The 27,660-nt window shown below is 39.2% G+C and overlaps 2 protein-coding genes across 3 annotated transcripts in view; both read right to left on the bottom strand.

Moving 5' to 3' along the window:
* syt7b (synaptotagmin VIIb) overlaps positions 1–5,694 on the bottom strand; it is a 110,679-nt gene extending 104,985 nt beyond the window's left edge. Inside the window, exon 1 of the mRNA XM_039608432.1 lies at positions 5,526–5,694. Coding sequence (XP_039464366.1) covers positions 5,526–5,574 — 49 coding nt within the window. The 5' untranslated portion in view covers positions 5,575–5,694. The remainder of the gene's footprint in view (positions 1–5,525) is intronic.
* Positions 5,695–14,584: 8,890 nt separating this feature from the next.
* On the bottom strand, positions 14,585–20,808 carry LOC120439295 (D-threo-3-hydroxyaspartate dehydratase-like). Of its 2 annotated transcripts, none has more exons than XM_039610149.1 (5): positions 20,769–20,808; positions 15,534–15,689; positions 15,306–15,435; positions 14,907–15,057; positions 14,585–14,801 (listed from the first exon to the last, which is right to left on the bottom strand). In XM_039610149.1, exons 2-5 carry the CDS (start codon positions 15,677–15,679, stop codon positions 14,608–14,610), a joined length of 621 nt encoding a protein of 206 aa, XP_039466083.1. In that variant the 5' UTR covers positions 15,680–15,689; positions 20,769–20,808; the 3' UTR covers positions 14,585–14,607. The 2 variants fall into 2 exon arrangements, with proteins under 2 accessions (XP_039466083.1, XP_039466076.1); XM_039610142.1 differs by lacking the exon at positions 20,769–20,808 and adding an exon at positions 16,209–16,236.
* Positions 20,809–27,660: the final 6,852 nt, after the last annotated feature.

Below are 27,660 nucleotides of genomic sequence, written 5' to 3'. Positions count from 1 at the left end.
GAGAAGTACTCACGACTAGGAGGAACAACACAGACATTCTCCCTAAATCTACACTACCTCTCTCCCTTCCTCTCTGCCTGTGTCTCCAATTATCTATTTCTGTCTTCTCCACCAGCCCCCTAAATCTGCCAGTAAGATTTTCAACCCACACTGCCAGCAGAGTGGTGCACTACTTTCCTTGATGCCGCCTTAGCCAGATTCCACAATCTTCTCCACCACAAGTATTCGTGAGGTGCAAGTAAAACTCAAGATGGTAAACAGGGTCAAGAAAAGAATCTGACAACAATTACAATGCCGTCTTCGGCGTGGACACGCTGCACCTAACCACAAACCAGTGGTGCAGCGGTTAGTGCTGTCACCTCACAGGAACAAGGTTCTTAGTTTAAACATCCTGATCAGTTTGGAGCCTGTCTGCGTGGGGCTTGAATGAGTGTGCATGTGTAGGTTTCCTCTGGGTGATCCAGCTTCCTGCCACAGTCCAAAGACATGCTTGTTAGGTTAACTGGTGATTGTAAGTTGTCCGTAGGTGTGGATGTGAGTGAGTGGTTGCCCCTATAGCTCTGTGATGGACTGGTGTAGGACTGGAAGGTTGTACTCCACCTCCATGCTTTATGACAGCTGGGATAGGAAACAGTCTCCCTGCAACCCTAGGAAGGATTAGTGGTTAAAACAATGTATCTAATAACTTTTCTATAGAACCGCCTACTTCTGGTATAAATACAGGTATGCTCGCAAAAAAACCCACCAATATAAATAATTCTGGGTTAAAAAAATATGTTAATGATGCATCACTTGGCATTTCGTTTATTATTCTGGTTGTATTTGAAACAAAGGCACTGGCAAAGCTGACGTGTTTCACTTTGACGCCTTCATCAGAGAAAAAGCCTTGTTGCTGCTGCTCTCTTTATTTCAAACCTCACACCACGAGGTGACGATGTGACAGTTTACCGAGGCTAAAGAATTCATCTGTCCGGGCCTGCTAGCTCGAGACACGCCTAGATCTGTCCCTCCAAGTGACACGCTCTGTCTATTTTTTTGTTGGCCCCTCCTGTCTGACTTTTTCATTCAGTCATCATTTTTTAAGCGGTAGTCTATCATATTCCTCCTCGGTTAAAAATATGTGCGTAGCTAAGTAGAACAGAGCAATATTTCCTCTTTCATGTCCTCTTCGTCTGGTCTCTTGAGTCTGTAAATCTAAGTGGCTTGTTTCCCAACAGTGTGGCTCACAGTTAAACAGGGAATAAAAATATATTTGTTTCAAATTCTATTAATTAGTGTTCTGTCTCCCTAACAGTTTGTCTCATACCACTGATAATAATTCCAGTCCATTAGTTTTGAACCGTAATATTAATTAAACATTTCCCACTGAATCCCAACGCTACTAATACCGAGTGGTTATCTCTGACTGTTCTCACATGCTTGATTAATAAGATGTCTCTTTTGCACTTTGCCCTGAAGCTTACTTAAGACCTGACATTTACACCTGGGCTGTTGTGAAGGGAACTTGCAACAACAATGCAGGAATTCCACAACTAACTACCCATTGATTACTACAACACTAAAAAGGTGTCTCTGATTATGCTCTACCAGCCCTCCACAAACTTGTAGTCTTGTCTTTATTCTGCTTGTGCATTTACATTTTTGTCTTGCCGGTGCTGTCCCTGGTAACTGCTTGTGTTAAATTGCTTGTTGGTTCTATATAAATAGCTCCTCAATCTGTCGTATTCATGCTCTTAGTCCCTGGAACAATACCTTTTCTTATTCCATCCTTTTTTTCTTTCTGTTAATAAATAATACAGGGTTGCAAATCAATGATATGCCCCCCTCTTTAAGTTGCATAATAGATGCTCGTCTGGGGTACTAGACACAAAAAAGTGACTCTATGCCTGGAAAGAATTACATAACATCCTGCAGACTGCATGTAATGTATTTTATTATTGCTGTGAGCCTAATCAATATTTGGGAAAATGAGCTGTTGCTTTTATAGCATCAAAATTTGAACTCATTTACCGACATAACCACAAATGAGGATATTTTTAGATGGAGTCTCCTGCAGTGGTGATATAACTAGAATGAAGAAAGCTTCAAATCCTAGCTTATATCACATCTTGATGTAATTGCAGTGCGTTGGTTCACTTGTTTTAGTTCACAAAAACGAGCGTATGCACTGGGTATGATGGATGAGTTCAATACTTCCACTAGGAAAAAGTAATATTTCGATGGACAAAGAAAATATTTGAAATAGTCTGGAAAACATTTTTTTTTAACTTTGTAAGATTTCGTTTATACACAGGGTCAAGCTAAATAGTTATTTATATTAGTATAATATAGTTACTGTATATGGGATGTCATGTGTGCTTGTTTCTTTCGTTTAAGACAAAAATGTAAAAAGTAGCCTATGTTAAAATGAATGACAGTAAAACTGGGAAGCACAAATACTCCACATTTACAAGAAATCTGATATTGAAAATTTGACTTAAGAATTAATGGATATCATGAGTAAATATGAAAGTATTCATATGCCCTGTCACCAATATGTCATCGTGAAGCTGAAGTGACTTAAGAGGGGCCACAATTGGTATTTTTGGAGATAATTGGAAAAACAATCAGCAAATGCATTTAAGTGATTATTTGTTTGCCAGATCAGCTTTTTTATGGTAAAGTCAATATGAGTTTGGGGTTTTTTAATCTTGGTCACATAAACAAGTAAAGTCTCATCACCATGAGCTCTGGGCATTACGATGTCGGGTTGTCTGCTTCAGACTCTGAGCACAATATAATTTGAACATCTTGCGAGGATTTCTACAAATTTTGCACAAATATTCATTTAGATTCAAACATGAACAAATCTGAATTTGGTTTATGAATCTCAGGGTACGTGTTACCTCACATCTGTCCCAGTATTTGTGAAAGCAACGCCACAGGAACCCGTGGATGGGATTTCATTACATTTGGCAAAACCATTCACTTGATTAGAATAAGGTTAGAGGTCACGGTGGCCTCATAAAACACATTTTAGCACTGAAGTCCAATACGACAAAAAGGCCAAGTGATTGCATTTTACATCTAAAGGTATACTCGGGAAGCCTGTTGATGCAGTGTTTTACAAATGTATTATTTCATAGGAAAGTGTAAATTGAGGATGATTTTAAACCAAAGTACAGTTACTGTTTAAGAGCCAACAAGCAGGGAAAAATAACAATTCAATCTCCAGGTAAAATCTACACAAACACATTAATCCAGCGGTAAACGACACTCAAAGTTTGACTGACACCCTTCTGCTCAATTCGCGTCACGGTGCAGAAGAGGGTTAACGACTGCTGAAGTTTACATTGCTGTCCCCGTGAAGCTAAAAATGTATGAGCTCCAGAAAGAACACTCACGGTTGTTTTTAAGACAAATTACAAACGCTTTGCTGACTGAACCGTTTGCTAAAATTAATCTTGAAATAGATTGTGTCTGCCGGAAAACGCGTTTCTGTGTTGTCTAGACTATCTAAGGTAATGCAATGTGACAATTAAAGCTGGAGGCCTGGCTATAATTTTTTTTGGTAATGAGTCTGAGCCATTGATCTGATTCATTTTGACACAGTAAACAGCCTATAAGCATAAAACACCATCTGCTTCAGCTGCCATACAGAACATTAACTTCATGAACTTCAGACATCTTTAATATGCCACATGTAATATTTTCGCTGTTAGAATAAAAAAAGAAGCTGTTATTATATTGGACGCAGTGTCTCCGTCATCACTGATGTTATTCAGTGACATTTATAATATTTATTTCTGTGTTTTCAATATATAAGGAGCCGAGCTTTAGCCCGAGTTCTGCTGTTACACTTAACCTTTGGTTAATACCTTTTGGCTTCACGACTCTCTCACACACGTTCCCTCTCACTTTCAGACACAAACACACATACTCTCTCTGTCTCACACAAGCACACACATGTGCAAATACACATGCAGTCACGCTTCCATCACTCCCGAGAACATTAACTTACTTTGCTACAGTCTTACCCTAACCCTTAACATAGCTGCTAACTCCCTAACCCTAACCCTAACCATTACCACATCTTAACCCAAGCCTAGCCTTAAGCGCATCTTCAAACTAAATTATTGTAATTTACACTGTGGGCATGCTTTCCTTTCGTCCCCAGAAGGAAAGCATGCCCACACATCGAGACTCTGTATGCACATTTATGTCCCCACGAGCAGAGTAATACAGGAATATACACGCGCACGCACACACGCCTGTCATGTAATCATGAAATCACTTCCAGTTGCAGATGGTGACTCATCTTTTGTCCCTGGTGAAACCATATCTGGCAATGAGGTCGTAAGACATTTCAGATGAGGGGCGATGCAGTGTGCCACTGTGCCGGTCACCCCTCTCCACATGGGGAACTCCTCACCAAACAGCACGCTTTCCAGCTTGTAAAAACAAAGATATTAGCCTCCCGTAAAGCTCACCACTTGCAAATAAAAATGTGAAATACTGTACTCCAATTCAAACTGTATCACATCATTATCAGCATGCTGCTCAGATGTGAAAAAATAAAAAGTTGAAAGATTTTCAGCACTTACACTGTGGTGTTGCTCTTTAGTATTTCAGTTTGGGGTTTTTTAAGACTTCTTCTGGCCACAACTGTACTACAGATATCTCACGTTTATGGGGTACTGACTATTGCATGCAGTAGTTTGAATAATCAGCCTGTAGATCATAGTGCCATATACTTGATGCCAGTCATTTTAATACATTTAACTTGCTGAGTGCGTGGGTGTGGTGGACACAAGTCCAGTTGCTGTTTATTTTACAGTGCACAGTAAGACACGGGCTGCGTCATGTCGACAGACATTCAGAGGCACATCTCCATCAGCATCAGGTGTTAGTCAGTGACCTCGACCTCGGTTCCAAGACTGAGAGTAAAATTACCCCCACTACCAACACCACGGCTCTCGCAGATGCATCAACAGCCATCGGTACTTATCTTGATAGGAAGCGTTGTGTCGTTACACACCGTCTGCTCTCTAATTCTCCCCCTCCGACCACAGCGGAGGGCACGCATTCGTCTCAGTTACAGACAACAATACAAACACACGCACCTCGAAGCTGCACAAACACGACAGGCTGCTCATCAAAATGACCTTGTGCATGTATGCTCAGGTCACCCCGTGCAAGAACGACCGTGCAAGGATGCGACCGTGCACACTGGATCCAAATCGAGAACAACAAGTGCTCAAGTGGCTGGCTCACAGACAGTCACTATATTGCCACCTTGGGTGTATTGCAGCACCCCTTCTCACTACCATGCGAAGCTTTTCAGTGCGTTTTGGTGAAAGGCAAACAGGCACTAATAAAACCATGACAGCAGTTACCATTAGCTTGTTGGAATGACCCCCAGCATCATTACTTGACATCAACATGGCACACTCAAGGGCATCTGGCAATCAACGCGAGAGCTTTGAACTATGCAGAGAGCCTGATTAAAATTATCCACTGATGGCCGCTGAAATATTTTTGCTCACCTTTGCTGTTATCTGCTCCTCCGTTGAGATGCATGACTCTTCTTACCATTCACTCATCTAGACTGTCTTTTGTTTTTTTTGGTTGTTTGTTTGTTTTTTTGCAAAGCTGTGCGCTTTTCCAAAGAGTTCAGTCTTATTCCAATTTATTTGTGGTCCTTTGCCCGCTTTAATGTCTTGTTCGTCTGCCGGTTGGCACGCATGGACGCGCCTGCACTTGTGCGTCCTCCTCCCCTTGTTGTGCTGGAGAAGATAGTCTAAGTGATGTTGGGAGTATGTGTTTTGGCTCGCTCTCGCTATCTCTCTCTCTCTCACTTTCTCTCTCAGTCTCTATTTTTTTAAGCCCAGAGTCGCTCAAAGGGTTGGTCGCAGGAAGGGTTTTAGGGGAGGAGACGGCAAGCAGACGGGCGGGGTGTCGGTAGGAGGTCGTCTACTCAGATCCGAGGCGAGGAATCCGTGCGCCCTCGGTGCTGCTGACCATTTCATCTGAGGTCTTCATCTCATCACACAGAGCCAAAGCCTCTCTTTCACTCCGAGCTGCACAATGAGAGGCTCCTACTGTCATTTGAACCGGAGCCTTTCCGAGCTTTTTAATAATAGAGGTAATTCTGACAGACAATCGATTCTAGTAATCATACAGTCTGCTACAGAAGTCTGTCGCTACTCTGTGAGATGATAAAAAAAGAGCCCAGAAGAGGGAGGAAAAAACCCCTAAGTATAAATAAATTACACGAATTACTGATCTAAATAGTAAGTGCTGATCACTCTCATCTCACTACTGGTTTCACTACGGATCGATAGCCTAATCAGTGGGATTCATGTGAGAATCTCTGCGAATATTGATACCTTTTACGCATAACGTGTCCAAGTTGTAGCCCATACGTTTTACTCTCGCTCACGTGTTGAGCCAATAGTAAGCTTTTCATTAGTGACAGTGTCATGAGCAGTCTGTGCGTTTTAATTATTATAATAATGCCATTACAGCCAAAAGGCCTATACAGTCGATAAGGCACATTTACTCACCATTCACGTTCGCCCGGAACCACGCGTGTATCGTGGCTCAATGGCGATCTCTAGTGTTGTGTTACCCATCAATCAGTCACCTGGACGCTGCCTTTCGGTTAAACATCTAATATAGGAGGTGATTTTAAAGCCGATCAAACGCCGACTGTTACAACTAAACTGAAAGTCGCATGCAGTGTTAATAAAGAAGTCGAAGAAAAGTGTATAGCGGGCAAATTATATACAAAAAAGTAATAATACGTTAAAGATGCGTTACAATGTATAGTGAGCATGGCAATAAAGTGCTTTAAAAATTTCTAGCTTTTAGGTTCTTGTAAATGTGTCCTTGAAAATGTGTCCTTGAAATGCACTTACTGAATATCTTTTAACCTGTTTTCTCTTCTATTCTTTGTTCCTGTGTAATCGATCGTTTTGAAGCCATAAAAAGACAGAAATATCAAAGGCAGCACAGAGCTGGTAACCTGATTAGCGATTTCATTACAACAGAATCTCAACTTATTTATTACTTCAGCCTAATGCGATGTCTGAGAGTATTTTTGATGCTTAATATTTTGTTAATATTTAATATTTTAATAGGGTTTTTTTTTTTAATTTCCATTGGTGTGTACATTTTAGACTAGAATGGCATTTTGAAAAATGCACTATATGGAATATGATTTATCGGCTCTAAGATTTTGGTGATTTTGAGCCACAGAGCAACCAAAATTAGCACCAAAGTTGAGTTGTCAATAATTTGCTAAAGACCTGGAAAGTGACACAAGCAAGCAAGTTTTGTTTGTTGGTTTGTTTGTTCATCACAAGTGGGAGACTCCCAAGAGTGGAACGTCTCTTGGCTCTTAAACTGTTTAACTCAACATGGTACATTCATGTGAAAAAGAAAGTTTTCACAAGCAACCCTGAAAAAAACAAAGTCCAACCTTAACCTTGCTTCCATAGGAATGACGAGGGTAGGTACCAGCCAGGTGGTGCTACCCTTAATTAGCTGATTATTTCCAGGTTTTGGTTTTGGTAGTTTGTTGGTCTTCACCCAAAGGTCAGGTGGTGCCAAAATAAAGAGAAAGCACAAGTATGGCTGTTTGAACAGGTAAGCAGAAAGCTTGTGTTTCTCTAAAAAGAGCACATCTTGGGTTTGCAAAGTTGCATCTAGACAGATGAGACCAAAGTGAAGATGTTTGGCCATAATGTACAGCACCACATTTAGTGAAAATCAATTCAAATTACTTTACACATCCACTTCAAACAATTCCAATTTGTAAGGAAGAAGCACCCCCAGTTAACCATTTTTTTTTTAGCTTTTTTGCCCCATTGGAAGAGCTTTCTTCATCTTCCTGCTGTAAATATAGTGCAGCTCAAGTGTAGAAGTTAATCATCCATGCCCTTATTGTTTTAGGGGAGGCCCAGATTTATTTATTTTTTAGTTTTATCTTTGAAGTAACAATGAAATTTTATGTCAGGGATAGAAAGCATTTTTCAATTTGCAGCATGTAGCAGTGTTTTATCTCAAAAAGCTCAGTGCCAGTTGACTGCTCTGCTATGTTGACTCAATGTTACACCTTTGTTCAGTTGTTCAATCACGCAGATTTCTGTCTGACACCTTTCTTGTGATAGCACCTCTGACATCTTGTATGAGCTTTGTGCATCTGTGTAAAAGCAGATAGTTTTACGATTTTGCTTTTGTTGGCTCTGCGTTATGTCAAGTGTGGAATGCATTTAATCTGTTGCATAAACATTCGATTAATTCTTGAAAAATAAGCTTCCCTTGCATATGGACAGAAACTTCTCCTTCTCACTCTCACAGCTTCATCTTTTTTTTCGCACTGTCACTGTGATGAATATTTATTAGCCTGTCACAGTGCCTCCTCTGAACGCAAAACAACACATTCATCAGCCCAACTCAAGCCGTGCTTTAATCCCTCGGGCGTTTTCGGTGACGTTGCGAAATATCGTCACAGTCTGGGGAGATGTTGGTTTATTTGAAACAATAAAAGAGTGATTCATGGGCGCTCAGATTCCAGGTAATCTTAGACTCATCATATCACAATCAACAGCACTGTTAGAAACATTACAGCTGAGCTAGTTTAAAGCAGCCCTGGGAATATTGTTACAGCCTATTTATCTCAAATGTGCAGAAGTCAAATGACAGCTTTTATGATTTTGCAGAATATGAAACTAATAAAACTGCTTTTGTATATCATTCAGAACTCAGTAGCCAATTTTGAACAACTGAAAATATATACTTGGAAACTTTTGCAAGTTTAAAAACAAAATGTCAGTCTTCCAACACTTTACACCCTTTGGCAATCCAAATTATGTTAAAGTAAGTTTGGTTTAATCAACCTTTAAATGGCCCTGAAGCTGACTGAAACCTTCTGGAAGGTACACCTGTGTCTCTGAGGTCCTACAGATCAGACTGCATGTTGTGGCAAAAAACAAGTACTAAACATCAAGGTATTCTTTGTAGATCTCTGTGATAACTGTGGCGAGGCATTAGGGCAATAATCTCAGCACCACTCCATCATTGTAAAGCAGCTAGAAAGGCACTCTTTCCACCTGGAGTTTACCATATGGGGTTTAAAGAACTAAGGGGAAGAGCTAAAACGATTTCTGCTCTAATGAGATAAAAACAGAGCTTTCTGGCTGAACTCCAAGTTACTGTTTATCACCTGGTTAATACCATCTCTCTGGAGAAACGTGGTGGTAATAGCATTAAGCTCTGGGGTTGCTTTATCCTCTATGATTGGGTCTCTAATTATTTGTAACCCAGTCGTCATGTATACTTGAAATTTATTTATTTATAAGTTAACCAAAAGCCAACCAATCCAACAATCAAACAAATTGTTGGGGTGCCATCCCTGTTGGACAACATCTCCCACCCCATAACAAATTTCCCACGTGTGGGACTAATAAAGGTTATCTTATCTTATCTTATCTTATCTTAATCAAAGGTAAATTATTGCTTTGGAAAGATTGCAGCACAAATCCTTGCACCTAATGTGTGTTTTGGTCATTTGACACAGTGTCTCCTTTCTTTTTCACAATTTAGTTTTGAAGGCCACCAGTAACATTTTTGTATTGAATTTCCTAATTGCTCGTGTTATGATCTAACTGTTTTGCTCTTGAGCCGCGAATAAGTTTTCATTAATTTATGAAAGATTTGAAACAGCCTCAAGTTCACTCTGAATCGCTCCATCATCACAAAAAGAGAGAAAAAAATAAGCAGCACAGTGTAATATGCTGTATCTACAATGCACTGCTTTAACTCACAGACCCCTGAGATGCTTGTGAAACCCTACAGTAGTAGAATTTCTGTTTTTTGGGTTTCTTCTCGGTGTTTTGTGCCCCTTGTTTCAGGAACCTTTGGATTCAAGTTGACTAAGTGTTTTCTGTTTGGTTCCCTGATTATTATTAGTTTGATTTTCGATTCCTGTTTTGATATTTTTGTTATCCTCAATCTTAAACTTCATGTACTTGTTGCATTTAAGTTCTAGTCACTATTTAGTGTTAAGGCTTTATGGACTGGTGCCAGCAGAACGGCCTACAGATCAACACTAAAACCAATCCAAACCAGTAAAACCAAGGAGCTGGTGGTAGACTTCTGCAGCCACTAAACATCCAAGGTATTGATATTGAGGCTGTGGACAGCTACAGGTACCTTGTTGTTCATCTGAACAATAAACTGTACTGGTCTCACAACTCAAATGCTCTCTACAGGAAAGGGCAAAGCAGGTTGTACCTGCTGCAGATGCTCAGGTCTTTTGGAGTGAAGGGCCCACTCCTGAAGACCTTCTATGACTCTGTGGTGGCCTCAGCCATCTTTTACAGTGCGGTTTGCTGGGGCGGCAACATCTCCACTGGGGACAGAAAGAGAGAGTGACAGGAAAATGGTGGCTAAGCTGCCATCCCTGTTGGACAACATCTCCCACCCCATGCAGGAGACTCTGAGACACTGAGCAGCTCCTTCAGCGGCAGGCTGCGGCACCCATGATGTGGGTGCCTCAGCGGCAGGCTGCGGCACCCATGATGTGGGACGGAGAGACTCCGCCGGTCTTTCCTTCCAACTGCTGTCAGACTCCACAACAAAGACTTTGCAGATGACCACACATGCACAGACAGACACACACACATCCACACATGTGAAATACCACAAACTGTAATTTTTCTGACAACATAGTATTTTATTCTATTGTATATAGTATGTTATTCTTTTTATCTTATTCTATTCCATTGTTTTTCCCCATTGTTGCTGCTGTAACTTTGCACTGTCCACTTTCTTTTTTAATACAACAAATTTCCCACATGTGGGACTAATAAAGGTTCATCTTATCTTATCTTTTCTTATCTTATCTTATCTTTATGAAGTTCTGCACTTATTAGATCACAAAAAATCCAACTCACTATTTTAAAATTAGTGAAAATTAGAGCTTTGATGTTGGCACATGTCTCTAATGTTATTCTAATACAAGGAGTGTGGTTTTATTGTAGTAATTGAGTTCTAATTCCAGTGTTTATGTTTGGTTTCTTGGTCCTTTCTTGTCTTGCACTTCTTGTGAAGTGTTAATAACCATGTCTGTATTAGTCTCCTTTGTGTATTTCTTAAGACGTTTAGTTTTAAGTGGTGGCTTTTCCTACTTTTACTTCCTTTTTTTTTTTTTTTTTTTTTTTTGCCTGTCCCGTTTGGCTCTTTTGCCATCAGAATTATTGTCTAAAGGCAAAGAAAGATGCCCAACGGATTTACTTTACCAAATGGACCATTCCAGCCTTGCCGTAATGGTCTATTTGATTCACCTTTTATTGTTTATTTTATTTTCACTTGCTGAATACGGGACAGACTTTACTGGGGGAAAGAAAGGGGAGAAAGAAAGAGGGAAAGAAAAACAGCTGAGAAGAGGAACGGGGAAAAAGGGCAAAAAACAAAAACCAACAGAATAAGCAGACAAAAAAAACTTTTACTTACTTACTTTTATTTCCTGATTGTTGAATTGATTGCTTTTACCTGTCTTAATCTTATTTAGCTATGGCTTGTTCCCCAGCCGTCTCCAGTTCCTGCTATTTTTGCCAACAGTTAGTCCACCAGTGAGTTATCCGTGTACGTTATTGGTTTAGCTTCCCTGTACAGGTTCCGAATTTGTGTTTTTGGACTTTTTCCTCGGATTGTGTTACATTTTGGATTTGCTAAAGAGCCAATAAAGAGCTCATCTTTTGTTCAGATCCTCTGCTCAACACTCCACACACCTACACTGTGAAACAGTCTCTTATTTGGTTTAATTTCATCATTATTCAACTATTGTTGTTGTTCTTTTCTTTTTCTGTACCTTAAGCTTCAAACCTGTCTCAGGTGTTCTGTTATGGTCCCCTATTCACGTCCATCTTGTTTCTGCGCTCTGGTTTCTTTTTATTCTAATTCTTTGCATTTGTTTAGCTGCTGTTTTTGTTTTTGTTATTGTTTTTGAATTTTTGTTAGTCATAGGATTTTCCCACCACAGTAAGTTTTGCATAAGTTCCTCATTTTTAATTGCCAACCCGAGAGTCTGCATTTGGCCTGCATATTGGGTCCTTTGCTAACTTGATCACTAATAGCGCCATCAAGTTATTGAAATTTTGTGTTAAAGAGACCCCTATACAAAGTCTAACAAGGATATCTCAATATGTAATTTATTTTTTTTGTAAATTGTTCTCAAGGCTTATTCTCCCAAGTCTTGGCAAAAGAAACATGTGGACTGCTTAAAAATGATTGGACCATCACCCAATGTAATGTTTATGCCACAGACATCATAAATTAACAGTATTGGTCACTGGTTTTATGGTACCAGTATGCACAGGTTCTTTAATTGAAATCCTGGTGTATACATATAAAAATGGCTGAGAGAGGAGCTGGGGAGAAGATGTGAAAGCAACAGTGATCCCTGTGGGCACTCAGGGCAGTGGCACCCAAACTGGGCAAGAGGCTCCAGCAGATTCCAGGAATGACATCCAAGATCTCTGTCCAGAAGAGCACAGGCCTAGGAACAGCAAAGAGACTGTGCAGGACCTTCAAGCTCCCGGGTCTCTGTTAGAGAATCTGAGCTTCACGGATAAAGTCCAGCCGCAGGGGCGAGAGGGAAGTTAAAAAAAAAAGATTTATACATGCATATAGGCGTGTGTGATAGATTTTTTTCAGTGTAAGATATGTCACTATGACATGTCATGACATGACATGACACATAGTGACATGACTGGAGGAATTACAGTTATTTCTCTGCCAGGAATCAGTAGACTTCTACTGCCATCTGCTGCTTTGAACTTTTAGCAGTGCTCAAAACAGAGCAGTGTTTTTGTCAGCATTTAAAGCCTGTCTTAAAACAAAGCAAAAAAATGATAGTTTGGTTGTTTGATCAAATAAACTTTAGATTGTTTTTTCTGTTTTAAATACAACATATTCTGTTGACCCTTATGGATTCAATGCAGGTTTGAACAGCATTAAAAAGAACAGAAAGAAGTGGCAGGTTAAATAACCCCACCACCACCCCAACCTGCAGCTGCACACTCAGGACACCGGTGGGCTTGGCTGAACTTTCATTTCTCTGACCCTGCTTGTTTCTGAACAGAATAAAAATAGTAGTGTTCCTGCAAACAAGTTATTCAGTGAACTTTAAAGATGAACTCTAAATTCTGCAGCTTAGAAAGTAAGATTTTCACTGTCTATTTAAGATGATAACAAATTCAGATGAACAACAACACATGACATATTACCCCCTGTCATTATTTCTGCAGGTATTTTGATCCTCTCTTCTTTCTTCTACAAAGATGCTTTAGGTCGTTGCCAACTTAGCGACTTTGTTGCTATATTTAGCGAGTTTTCAGACCCCTTAGCGACTTTTTTTTTTCTAAAAAGCGACTAGCGACAAATCTGGCGACTTTTTCTGGTGTTATTGGAGACTTATTTATGACGACTTTTTGACGTGAAAACGCATATCGCTTTTACTCTCAACAAGCAGCGGTGCTGCCATGGGCACCTCACCCGTGCCAAAGCACTCACAGGCGGAGGATAGTCCTCCCCCAGCTGCTATCAGGGCAGGAGATGTTCACACCTACGCCTCCAAACGGCAAATGAATCGCGCATGAGCGAAGCCGCTGCTCCCGCACTGACTGTAACGCAGTCAGTTCTTCTTTTACTGTTATGCTGTTTTGTGGATCACAAGGTTTAAAACTACTTATAAACACACACTCACACACACAAAGTAACTCCACCAGAGTGCCAATTTCGGGTCACTTTTGCCGCTCCAAACCCGGATAAAGGAGCAGGGTTGGAATTGTGACATTAAAAAACAATAATTACTAAAAGAAATTTAATTTGTAGTTCTAAATAAATTCTAACTGCATTTAGGACGTTTTTTACTCACTTTATGTCTCTTCCACGTTTCCCATCTGATGTGAAGTCAAAGGGCATGGTCTTTGTCATGTTTACTGGGTCACGCTGGGAATATTGAATATACACAACAAATAACGAAAAGTGGATTTTACACGTCACACTTAAACTAGGAAACAGTGGGTCTATGTGTACACACCATAGAAGACGTAGTTTCCCGGGTGGACCTCGCTAAGCTGCGCCATGTCTTTGACTGGATGGCTACAGGTAGGGGTGGAGCCAATGCTGGACTTACAGGTGATGCCAACAGCCTTCAGTCTGACACAAAAAACCCCAAAACAAACAAACAAAAAACCAGTTGAAAGACAAAGTTAATGCAGAATTATTTTTCCAGGTGGCTCTAAAAGAGTCAATCACACCCACAAGAAAATGCTCAAATTTAGAGCAGAAATAAACATGTTTACAGCCTGGTGCAAAAGATGGGATACATCATTTTTAGATATGATGTATGATTTATTTGTTGCTTCTGGAAACAAAGCTGTGTGACTCAATACAAGAAACCTGTGGGCTGTGAAACTAAAACAAAGATGTTAAAATAGGTCATAAAAACTAATTTTGTATGAGCAACAGCTTTTATGTCGTGTGTGTTCTTAAATAGCCAGTGAGATAAAATGATTGATTAGAGCAGCTTTAATGAGTCAGTGTACATGTATTTTTTTAAACTTTCAGCTTTTCAATGAACTGCAGAGTCAGTTTGGTGGTTTCCTGGGCAACAGCCTGTATTTGCTCAACTCCTGTGCAGTAATAGGTATTCCCACAGTGGGCGTACACTCCTCTAAGTTCCACGCCCTCCGTCTTAGCGATGGCTTCAGCCAGTTTGAGCGCTCCTGGCTCCGAATGCAGGACGCCAGCTATGACAAAGAGCTGACGCATGATCAAACCTCGTGTTAACAGAGAGGTGAAGTGTAGCTCAGGCACTTATGATTAGATCTATTGCAGTTTCCCTGCACGTTTACCTCTCCCATTGCCACAGTCGAGTTTGAGCCAGACGTGCCACTGCCGACCATCTCTCAGGGGTCTTTTTCGGAGCTGCTCCAAAGCATCAGGATGGTCCAATAAAATCTGGATGAGATCCAGTCTCTCTGACAGGGCTGCACAACGCTCTACCTAAAGACACAGAGACATACATTAGAAATGCTATTTTACATGCAAGTGCTATGGCGATATACATGTATCATATATTTAAATATATGTATTGTTGCTAGTGATAATATTACTAAATATGATTCATAGTTGATACATTTTCAGCAGGCTCAGTTATTAATAATATATTTTTTCCATTTCTAATTTTTTACAGCTTTTATGATTCACAGAATATAAAACAAGGACGCATTTAAAGTGTGAGCTGAGAGAACCTTATCAAAGGGAATAGAGTAGGCATAGAGGATGTCATCATATCCATGGTCAGCAAAGAAACAGGCCTCTGCCGGGGTGGAAACCACTATGCACCTCTGTGATCCACCCGTCATAATGTCAGCACACTCACTGGACACACACACAGACCTCATCAGAATCCTGTATACACAGCAAGTCTGTAAGCATGTGCTGTGTGCGTGTCTATGCGTGAGCGTATGAATCCATACAGGGTTTTGTGGGTCTTCATGTGTGGACGAAGCTGGACTCCCAGTTTCTGGCAGCGCTCGATCATCCTCTGGGCATTCCTCTTCGCTTTGTCCACATCCATCACAAAAGCAGGAGTAAACAGGGCTGAGAGAGGATCTCCCTCCATACTGGCAGCACTGGAGTACACACACACACACACACACACACACACACACACACACACACACACACACAGCACTTCAGATATTTCCCATGCAATTAAATTCTATTGCATGATTGGCTCAACCAGCATATTTCTATAGCTATATTTATAAGTATCTGCTATACATGCACGAATCAGCAAGTAAACTTCATTACACTTGGGTGTGGTTTTGCAACATCTCTGATTATGTAATGCAGCGCACTTTGAACTTTGACAACACTAACTTTACAAATGCACTGCAACTCATCAAATCGTATGTGATCCAATTCACTCTTTAAGCAGTATTTTATTCCTCCTCTTTTTGTTACTATAAAGACCTTCCGATAATATTATCGTGCATCATAATGATAGATAGAATAAAATCATACTGCATTCGAATCTGCATAATAGCGTTTGTGAAACAGTGAGGGTAAACACTAGCACAATAACAAGCATTGGAAACAACAACAATAACAACAAAAAATGCAGACAAATGCAGCACAAACCAGTTTACCTTTTCAAAACAGTGAATCGGAAGTTCCGATCACATTACTACGGTGTCCTCGAGGAGTCAAAAATAATGAAAAAAGTACAATCAGGGAGAACCTTTTGCAAATCATAAAATAAATCATAGAAAAAACATCTAATATACCCGGTAGTTAAAGTCGCAGTAGCACAGGAACAGAGCGGGAGGGAAAGAGAGAGATAGCGAGCCAGGGACAACAACAAGAGACAACATCGTCACGTTAGAAAGGTATAGTAATCATCCACAACTATTTTCAGTTGCGGATGATAAAGGATTCAGAAAGTTTATCCATGCAGTGAATCCTATGTATGCGATTCCAAGCAGGAAAACACTCTCCCAAAAATCATCCCAGACCTATATGACAGAGAATGTGCATCTTCTTTTTGTTTTGCATATTTTAATTTATGTTGTATTCTATGTTGTGTTGTGGTTTGCAGTGTTTTGTGTTGCTTCACTTGAAATTTGTTTAAAAGGAAAAAGCTGAAAATTTAAAAAGTTAAAAGTTGAAATGTAAATAGTTTTTTTGTATTTTATAATTTATTTATTAGCTTTTATGTGGAGTGAATAAATAAAAATATACTTACGGTGGCCCCTAGAGACAAAGCACGTACAAACTCCAGAACACAATGGAAATGCTCCAGGATCATAGTGGCTACACAAGCCAGGAAGTACTAACGACCAGATTTGGTGTGGTAGTAACAGGTAAATGGACTTTTTTTAAATCATTTGAATATGTCTGAGTGTTTGTGTATAAATACACAAACAATACACATATGTTTCAGTTGTGTAATTTAAGGTAGCTTTGTTTTGAAAGTTCAGTTAATGCAAGCAATGTGTTTTGGAGTCTAAGTGTGTTGATGGCTGCATCAAAGCATTTTTTGTTTTTGATGCAAGCTACCCAGAGTCATGCGCCCAGCTTGGGAATTCCTTCACACTGTCATCTATCCCAGGAACAGATGAATCCCAGGACATGAACCAAATATGATCAAATGAATGAGGGCTCATTTAGCTATGATGGAAGTGTAAAATGTTGCTCATAAAGGTGCATGAAATGATCTTAGTGGGAGATTCCCTCTTGCCACTTTTCCAAAGTGTTGATGTATGTGCTGAGATAATCATCAATTCATCAGTTTTTTAAAGTTAAGATTTTTTTTAAAATTAGATTTGCTCTAAAAACAGAGCAGCCTTTACATATCATGTCTTCATCTGTGTTTACATGCATTTACATGTGCTGTAACCAAAAGACTGATTTGAAGTAATGGATATAATATAATGAATTATATACTTTTTTTTAAACTTCTATTTTACTTTCATTGATAGATTTTTATAAATTTGCTGTCTATGTTCATATGGCAATAAAAAGATTTTTTGAGAAAATCTGTTTTGAATCTAGTTTTTATGAATTTAATTTTATAATAAGAAGAAATCTTAACCCAAACATTAATGGTAATTTAACCCATGTGATGGGTTCAACACAATTTCTGGTAACCTCAACTTTACAGATTGGTCAGTTTGGCAACATTTAGGAGATTATATACCAATATATGTGGATCTATGTGGATTCTAAATATCACATTATAGTTTACATACAACTATCCTGTCATCCTGTATCAATGTGACGTCAGAGGTCAAATTTACAAATGAATACCTGTTATCTGTGACCTACTCCTACATAAGGTTTGTGTAATCAGAGTAAAACATCTGCCATATACAATAGTTGCTACCAAAATCTTTGATTGAATACAATGACACACACACGTGTTCAGTCTAGGCTGAAAATGTAGACATTTGTGTGACAATAAAAACACGCAATATTCACAATATAATCTTTTTAGGATTTTATTAATTTAAAAGAAAATCAATTTAGAGTGCCCAATAAGATAAGCTGTGTATTAGTTGACAAAAAACAAAACCCCAATAATCTGACAATTCCCTCTGAGCAAGCACTCGGCGACAGTGGGGAGGAAAAACTTCCTTTTAAAAGAAAGAAACCTCCGGCAGAACCAGGCTCAGTGAGGGACGGCCATCTGCCTCGGCCGGTCGTGGGGTTTATAAAATGACTTGTTAGCCAATTTAAAGAGTTTGATGTCAACTAATACACTTAAACTGTCCAAATAATTTTAAATAAATATTTACAGTCAATCCTGATGGATTGCTTACAGAACATTCATTTTGTTTTGTCTGTGTGCGAACCCCGTAGCTCGACCCACAGAGGAAAGGAACCTGCTGATGAAAGGTTGACTTTCCAATATAGTTATGGCATGCTCTTTGAAGACCCGAATAATGACATCATAAACACATCTGTGTTCCACTGACATGAATGACAGAATCACAGCTGGGTCTTTCCATTTCTCTAAGAGAGACTTGTACACCATGTTACTGAGGAATATCACATGTTCAGCAGGGATTTGAATTTTTTTGATTCGCGGCCAGACTTTACTGAACAGCCGTTTGGAGATGGCATCGGCTTTTTCAGGAGAGTGGGGTACCTCGGCATCTTCAAAGATATGCTTCACCAAGTCCTCAATACAGACTTCCACAGAAGACCTGTATTTTTGAACTTCTTCAGCCGTTCTAAGGGCTGGATTTTCCATCAACTCGATCAAGTACTTTTTAATGATATTGATCGTCAAGTTTTGCACTACCGGGTCCCCGTCATTCAGTAACACGATCATATGCTCATCTTTACAGAACGTTTTGTTGCGGAGCTCTTGGTAAATGACCTCATCCAGACCTTTTAATTTTTTCTCATTAATATACAAGTCTTTGATGCGGTCATCAGACATCACCTTGTCAAAGAGTAATTTGTGAAGTCTAACCGAAGGTTTGTGGCGGGAAGGTTTTGCAGCATGTGAGAGCACAGCATTAATAAGTGTGCTCACACGCTCTTTTTGGTCAGCATCATAAGAGCTGCTTCTAACACCAGATAGTGATTTTTCCCCCGGTATTGGAAATATATTAGCTTTACAGTCCTGTAAAAGTGTTTTGGAGATCTTAGTTTTTGATGGTTGGTCTCCATCATCTTCAGTATTTCCACACCATGCGAATAGCCTTCTAAGTAGGTTTCGCTTCTTTCGGAAGAGGTGATCTTTAAATACATAATTGACCACTTCTTGAGCTAGTGGTAGCGTAATGATAACGTGTTCAGGTGGAACTTTCAGGAGCTTTGTAATGTCTTTGAAAATAGCCTTTTCAAGACTTTTGATTCTATTTTGTTTGATGTTTAGGGTTTTTTCTTTCATTTGCGCCCACAGAGCCGGGAAGAGTTGCTGTGGAATTAAGTCTGATGGCGGCACCTTTGCCTTTCTCGAGGCGCGTGCAACTACAGCATTTAGGAGCTCTTTAACGAGCAGCTGTTGGTCCAACAGTTGAGCTTCCACATTCACACCATCAGAAGTGGCAGAGGGTTCAGCCTCGCACACCTCACACTCCAGAGAGGAATCGTTACTTTTGGAGCCCTTGGTGGGCTCAGCCACTGGTCCATTTTTTGGCCCCTCAGCTAATTCTGAATCTGATACCAGATCAGCTGACTGTGGATCCTGCTTCATGTGCTGGGTGGACGAATGGGGGCAGCACGCACAGTGCTTCGATTTCTCCCCGACTCCCTGCAAACTCGTCTCCCCCAAGTTAACATTCTCCCCTGGGTCGTCACCAAAGTCACCAAAGTCCTTAATCATTGGCATGATTTCAGACATGGTGATATGAAACATCTCAGATGTAAACATGCCAAGTGCCTGCTTGGTGTGCTCATCTGAGCACCCTGTTTTCAGTGCATGCCACTCTTCTTCTGTTATGTTCATAAAGAACTGGCTCATTTTGGATTTTATACTTTCCCTAACTTCAGTCAAAGGATTCATCTCTGTATTTGTATTGGTGTTTCCTGTTAACTAATGCGCTCGGCTGCGAAACGATGCTTCTTACTAAACTAAAAGGGTAACTAACCCCTATTTATGGATTTTTCTAACGCAACGTCACATAAGACATCAAAGCATCAAAGGGATTCTAGCGCTAAGCTCCGCCTACATCCGGGATGACGGCGACATGCCGTTACCTAGCAACCGCTATACGCACAACGACGATCCTCTGTTGTTGTGATTCAGTGAAAGTTGTGTGGATGTCAAACGTATAGCCTTACTGGCTTAACCCACACCAAATACTTTTAAAATCCTTCGTTTAAAGTTTGAATGTGAAGCGAGCCCCCACCGTGTTGTTATCGGATTTCCATGATGGCTGGCAAGCTCTGCTAATTTAAATGTTTATGTAGCTTCACTCATTCACCTGCAGATACACACGGCTATCCGGTTGTTCAGTGACGAATCCTACTTCCGGGCCTAAAGTAGTCTGCATTTAATATGGCTTTTGTGTTGTTAACATGTTTAATGTTTTGTATTTTCTTCTATTTAATCTCAAAAAGCTCCTAAAACAGTCAGTGATCACTGTTGACCTCCCTCGGCTTTTATTACTGCTAATCATTTATTTAAGCTCAGTTTTTAAAACCTTACGATGTAACTACAGCACAGCCCATGCAGCAGTATATGAATGACTAACCTCGTATTGTGGATGGATTATCTCACTTGTTCTCCTGGCTGAAGTTTAGTCCTTTTACAGCATCCTGCCATGCGATTACATTTGTTCCTGACCACCGAGAACACTCACGTTAACTTTTATCGAGTGGAAAAAAAGTTAGCTTCTTTATGTTATGCTAACATAGCTGTGTCGCTAGCGGTCACGTAGCACATCATTATATACCAGCTAGCCAAACTTCAGTAACCCTACAAACGTCACTGCTGTTTAGTTTTCTGTCTTCATTTATGTTGGAAGTTATAGCAGAGCTGTACGTTTGAATTTTTTTCCAAAACCCCGCAGTCAGGACATGCTATATTGTATTTAGATAGAAGCTAGCTTCTAACTTCCTGCTAACTTCTAACGCCGTTAAATGTCATAAATTCCATTTTCATGGATACCTGGATGTTAAACTCAATTGTTACACCTGGTAGAGCAGAACACTGATCATTTTATTAAAGATGAAAGACTTTAGACAGTTTTTCAACTCTCAGTAATGCCACAGTGATCGTTTGATATATGGACCTGCAGCAGAGTTTAGGCCCAGACACGGCCAGTGACGTCAGACTGAACAACCGGATAGGAATGGTCACATGTCTGTCTTCTTAAAGAACATTACAGGTGATCACGCGCGGCGAGTTACAGCCAGCAAGGAGTCACGCAGTTTTTGGGTGCAAGTCTGTGCACGTGGACATTTTTATAGCTTTGTTTTGTCTTCACAGAGTCGTTTTATCATTCATTCAGCACACCTCCCACGATGTTATTTCTCTCTCCAACAACGTAGGTTACAATTACATTAGTGTGACCAATTATGCAAATTAGGCGATGACGTCATTTAGCGACTTTTAGGACAGCCAATAGCGATTTTCCTTACTAAGGAGTTGGCAACACTGCTATTGAGGCTATTCGGTGCCCACACTGTAAAATATAACTTGTTGTTTCAACTTAAAAATATCAGGTACAGGGCTGCCTTAAAATTTTAAGTTAAGTCAAGAAATAGAGTTTGTTCTTATAACACAACCAATTGTTATCTTAATGAAAAATCACATGTTGTCTAAACTTTCATCTTAGTTTAGTTGACTGAGATTTGTTAGTCAGTTCAACTCCTTTAATTGTCATCTTTACTTGGGAAAACCCTTTCAGCTAAATTAAAATAATCTATTGTTTAAACTCTTGTCCTAGTTCAGTTGACTTGGGTTTTTAGTTAATTCAAATACTTTAGTAGTTCTTTTAACTTAGAAATTTTAGCTTAACTAACATAACCTGTTAGCTAAGTTGATTTAAGTTTATTAATTAACTGAGCTCCTTAAGGTAGCTGAGTGAACTTGTAAATCAGTTTCATTTTAATTATCAGAGTTGATTGACTGGATGTAAAGAAAAATGTGTATTAAACATCTTAAGTTTTGTTTTGTTTTTTAGCTTTCTAACATCCATTTCAGCAAAACTACCTGTTAGGTTTATCTTAGATCTCAGGTTTAAATATCCACATTCCTTTAAATTAATTTTCTGTTGTTTACAGAAAGAAAAGAAAAACCCCACAGATTCCATTAAAGTGTATCTGATCATTTCATACAGAAAGTTTGTTTTAAGAACATGACAAGACAATTACTCATGAGCACCCAACATTCACCATTTATTGTGCCATCTTAGTCATCTGAGAAACAGAAAAATCAGTGACGTAGCTCATCAGGCTCACAATCCATCAAAACTCAAAGGCTGTTCCTGTGAAACAATAAATTTGAACTTGGTCTTGAGCCCAGTTTGGGTGAAGATTAAATTCTGACCAATACTCTAGGAGCAGTCGTGATTCTTGTGAAGTAACAACATAAAGTCTGCATTAATGTAATGTATCAATGGAACACTTGCTATTTTAGAAAAGTTATTCTTTACATTTGCAAAATTTTTAAACTTCATTGTGCTCAGTCACACCTGTTAGCACAACTCTTGAAATATTAAAAGAGTACAAAACCTTTGATAAGTGACAGTAAAGATCAGTTTATAACAACTAAGACATCAAACTCTTGTATTTGTCTTCGTTTACAATTGCAACAAATTCCACAGAACCAATATCTCTGAAAATGAGTGCATGCTTCTGAAACATTTGATAAGATGGATATTTCAGAAACATCAGTTTGAGTCTGCTCAATTGCAAAACAAAGGAAAAACTACTGACTTGCATGAGATAAGCATCTGCAAAGTCCACCATTATATTGTTGTTCACATAAGTTTCTTAAACCATGAACTAATGAGTAATTGTCTAATCTGGAATGTAAAGTGTAGTCATTTAGTGACATACAAAAGTGAGAATGAGAACTTGCAAGAATAAAAAACAAACAATAAAATAAAACTGTCCTTAACACTAAGGCATACAATTACAGTTCTGCATGGCTTTCTGCAAGAGTCTGTTTCTTAGACCATGCACTAGTGAGATGCACTGCCTTCCACCAATGTTCATTAGGATGTTCTGAATGACTTCAAAGATGTCCTTAAGTTCCTTTGGATAGTCTATGTTGAGGGCAAAAGAAGGCCCATCAGCATGGAAATGGCACTTGAGACATCCCTCAGATTAGACAGGATTACTGCCGCCTCAAGGACAACCAACACATCGATGATGTCTTCTTTCTTTCACCATCGCAATGCCAACTTTCATCCTCTTAGAAAACGTGTCTTCAATACCTGTCGGCTATAAAAAAAAAAAATTACACAATTATAATTACACAATATCCCTTGTGCTTAACAATTCATGTCTTTCCAAAGAAGAGCCATACTGATGCTTTGGATGATGGTGATTTGGGTAACACTTATTAGTTGTTAAAGTTTTTTCAGAATGATATATGCACCCCATGTTACAAATCCATTTCTTGCTTTAAACAAAGACCATGTTCATAAATAACTGAGCATGTCTTCAATTGCAGAATTCAAACAAAATTTTCAATTTAAATGGTAAATGGCCTGTGTTTGTATAGCGCTTTACTAGTCCCCTAAGGACTCCAAAGTGCTACACATTCAGTCATTCACACACATGGGTGGATGACTGAATCGTGACTCAAGAGTTGACAGTTCGTCTTATAATTGGAAGGTTGCCGGTTCGAGCCCCGGCTCCGACAGTTTCAGTCGTTGTGTCCTTGGGCAAGACACTTCACCTGTTGCCTACTGGTGGTGGTCAGAGGGCCCGGTGGTGCCAGTGTCCGGCAGCCTCGCCTCTGTTAGTGCGCCCCAGGGCGGCTGTGGCTACAATGTAGCTTGCCATCACCAGTGTGTGAATTTAAATCTACTTATGCTAAATATTGGCTGTGCTCTAAACCAAATCTGGCTGAGAATACATGAAATGTGCAAACTGCAGCTACACTACAGGATCAGATTATGGCTCCATAGACAATGCTTCTTTAATCAGTTTATTGATTAAAGTTTATTTTTCCCCTATATTAACAGCATGAAAAAGAGCATATAGACATGGCTGAACAGGTTGCATAATTGGCACTGAATATCAACATCCACCTTTACCCAGCTGCCCAACGACTCTGGGCCAGTAACCTTTAATTGCTTACCCAGTCTACACAGTCTCTTTTCCAGGGTCCAGGACATTTCACCAAAGTATTGCCCCCACAGCTGTAGCAGCCACTGCAGGCCCTTAAATATCCTAATATCTCTGCCATTACAATATACAATGTGAGAAATCAAACGTAAAGCTGAAGTGAACAGTACAGCAGCGAAATGTCAAAGACCCTGGTGAAGACATGAATAAACACAAGACACTAATAATATCAATGCTAGCTTGCCAGTTAATTTCTCTGAAACCCAGACCAAATCCAGTGTCAAAGATCTTGTAATAATACATTTGGTGAGGAAAAAGTACACATGTTATCATGTGGCATCTATTGTTTCATAGATGCCACATGTTTCATTTAAAATCCACTGTGGTGCTGTCATTATTAAATTTACTAAAAGAAACAGTGCTAACCTTCACAGTCTTGAAAGTGTGTGAGGATCTTCCTTTAGAAAATGAGGTCCTCTGTCCTCTTCCTTTGTGTAGGGCTCTGGTCAAAGAAGTCAAAAAGAAAACAAAACACTTTTTAAACAGTGTTTATGAAGCATGTAGACAGCTCCAAATTCACAGCTTTTTGATGCATAATTCCATCAATATATGATTATCATTGGAGATTTTGAATCAGGCTTATCAGGACATTCAAGTAGAATATGATATCCAACCTACCACCAATATACATAGATTCTGTAAAAGTTACCACACTAAATGTCCAGTTGTGAAATATGATGACAGACTTTACTTATCAGCTTTCTTTCAATGAGTTCATCAGTTGAACTGGATAACCTAAAACTTAAACAAAGGATTAGATTTCGCAGTTGAACACTTACATCATCACCGAAGCATTTTATGAGCCTAGTTAGCCCTCCTATGCCGCTCTTGATTTTGTACAGCTCCACGAACCTCTCCATAATGGTCAAGCACAGCAAAAGGAACCCTTTCAGGTCAACAGATGTAAGACGGGCAAATTCTGCTTCAACCTGAGCAATAGAAGAAGAGGGTGGAGAGTACAGGCAGAATAAAAAAAAAGATTCTTTGAGACCCAAATTTAAGCAAACAGTCATCTGAGGCCCATTAGAGAAAACACAAACACACAAAAGCAAACAAACAAAAGATGCACTTTACCTGCCGTTCAGCGAACAAGGAAGTTCACAGAACAATAAGCTCTGTCTCGAAATCTTTTAAAGTAGAATGATTGTGAAAATGACTTATGTGATGTAAAACTTTAGTAAACGTGCGATTAAAAAGAACACTGAGTAAAAGGACAAGTAACAATTTCCTTATTCCTCAGATGTTTACCTTGATGAGCAATACTGTTTTAGTCCAACTGCCTCATTAAAGTTACACAACAGGCTTTTTACATTAAAGCCAGCAAGTCCATTACATACTCCTTTTAGATCTGAAATACTGTGCACATTCTGTGTGTATGTAGTGGACAGCAATTTACCCAAAAGAGCGCAAAAGTTTGCAAGTCCACCTCATTTAAATGACAAAGACAGATGTGATCATCTAGACCTGTGAAAATACATTAATGACAAACTTGCAGTTATGGATGTTATTACAACCACAAGAACCTAAACAGTCTGCTCCATTGCTTTTGTTAATGAATCATTTGTTGGTAACACATCTGAATATTTAGTTTATGCCACCTGCATGTGATCATCAATAGTGCCATATTACTTCTTAAGAAGTACCCTGACACTACAATCTTTATATCATTTGTTCTACAGAGCTATTAAGTTACAATATAATCTGTGGTGTTTCCAGTATGACAAAATGCACAAATTGTAACTTACCATTTGACTCCACTGACAAAAATAAATCCCCAGCATCAAGTTTGGCTTCACAGACCTAAAATAAGTAAAATAAAAATATATGTTATAATTATATTGTTTTCGCCATTTATTCATGTTTGCTAATTTTCTGACATATAAACAATGTTAGTTTTGTTACAATACAGAGAATGCAGTTTAATTAAAAGGTAAATTATGCAAAAAAAAAAAAAAAAACTTCTGCAGTATACCATGCCAAAAATCAGTGTCTCTGATGCCAATTATTTTATCACTACAGCTCTTGTAGTATGGAAACTCACACAATCTAGTCATACTAGTCACAAGAGTTCAAAAATAAGTTAAAATAGTGAGCTGTTGTTAAGCATAAAGCATTTCAGGGTAACAAATAACTGCACAATAGAATTAAAGCAAAAAATAAACACACTGGAGGACTATCTGATAAAACTAATATAATGCTGGTTTGTAGACCATATTTTGTCTCAGTCCTCAGTGCACTCTTGCAGCTTAGCATGCAGCAGTTAATAACTTAAGTGATTACATAGGGGTAAACAGATGACAACAAGCATCGGAGTCCTGCCAAAAGTTCTTTTGAACCCAGCCAGTTATTGGAAATATTGCCAAAATGAACTTCCACCAAAATACAACAGCCTGTGAACTTGAAAGAAATTTACAAGTACAGAGACAATATGAAATAAGCTTTATTAATTAGCTGAGTTAGCTTGCTAATATCGCAACAGTGGTTGAGTGCACAACCTTAAAGCTAGCGGCACAATACTTGTGATTTGGTCAGTGCCACATTAAACCAATAAAAAAAGGCCATGTGTCAGTTTATTAGGTCAAGTTTGGTCATGACACACAAGCTGGACCTTGTCGGCTAAAGTTACATTAGCTAAAGCAAACATTTCGGTAAAAGAGAAAACACACATCATGCCATAAATTCAAAACATGTTCCAACTTTTGTAGCTCTCTTTCCTTATAGTTATAACCAATGTTACTCACCTTGAAAGCATATTCCAAAGAAGACGATTAGAAAACGTCCAAGTAAAGTGAGCATGTCGTTAACCGCCAATTCCCCATGATGCACCTCGGTAGCAGTCACGTGAGGCAGTTTTGAATCCTGCTGTGCTCAACTTACCCACATTGTCAAGTTCACATAAGTTGCTGATTTAGCTGGACATGAGTTTTCAAGTTAGCTTTTTTTGGTGTAATTGGGACGTTTTTAACTTGTAATTCTATGTTATAACAACAACTTCAGTCATCTATCGTCAAACTGATATAGAATAATATGTTGAAATAACAAACATCTAGAATTACATTTTACAGTGCAGACGCTGTAATCAGGCTTCAGCTGTGTGTAGGCCACAGACACAGGGAGCGCTGAGGATAAGGTAACTATAAAAATGTTGCTGTTTCTGTTAAGAACACTTTAGTCCTAATGATCTATAAGTGTCCAGAAGCTCTCGCAGGTAAGCTCATACGGAAAAAAGGGAAAAAATCAGTATAAAAATCAATAAAAGAAGCAAAGCATTTAAAGAGCAAA

The sequence above is a fragment of the Oreochromis aureus genome, linkage group 1 (genome assembly GCF_013358895.1).
Source record: "Oreochromis aureus strain Israel breed Guangdong linkage group 1, ZZ_aureus, whole genome shotgun sequence".
NCBI lineage: Eukaryota > Metazoa > Chordata > Actinopteri > Cichliformes > Cichlidae > Oreochromis > Oreochromis aureus.
Note: the sequence above shows the minus strand (reverse complement) of the source record. Positions and strands in the feature narration are given on the sequence as shown.

What these genes read in the sequence shown, in the direction of transcription:
- LOC120439295 (XM_039610149.1), bottom strand. Translation starts at nt 15,679, where the DNA reads ATGGAGGGAGATCCTCTCTCAGCCCTGTTTACTCCTGCTTTTGTGATG. An exon ending in ACTCTATTCCCTTTGATAAG is followed by an intron (nt 15,058 to 15,305) that starts GTTCTCTCAGCT and finishes CTGTGTCTTTAG; the next exon opens with GTAGAGCGTTGTGCAGCCCT. An exon ending in CGACTGTGGCAATGGGAGAG is followed by an intron (nt 14,802 to 14,906) that starts GTAAACGTGCAG and finishes TCTTTGTCATAG; the next exon opens with CTGGCGTCCTGCATTCGGAG.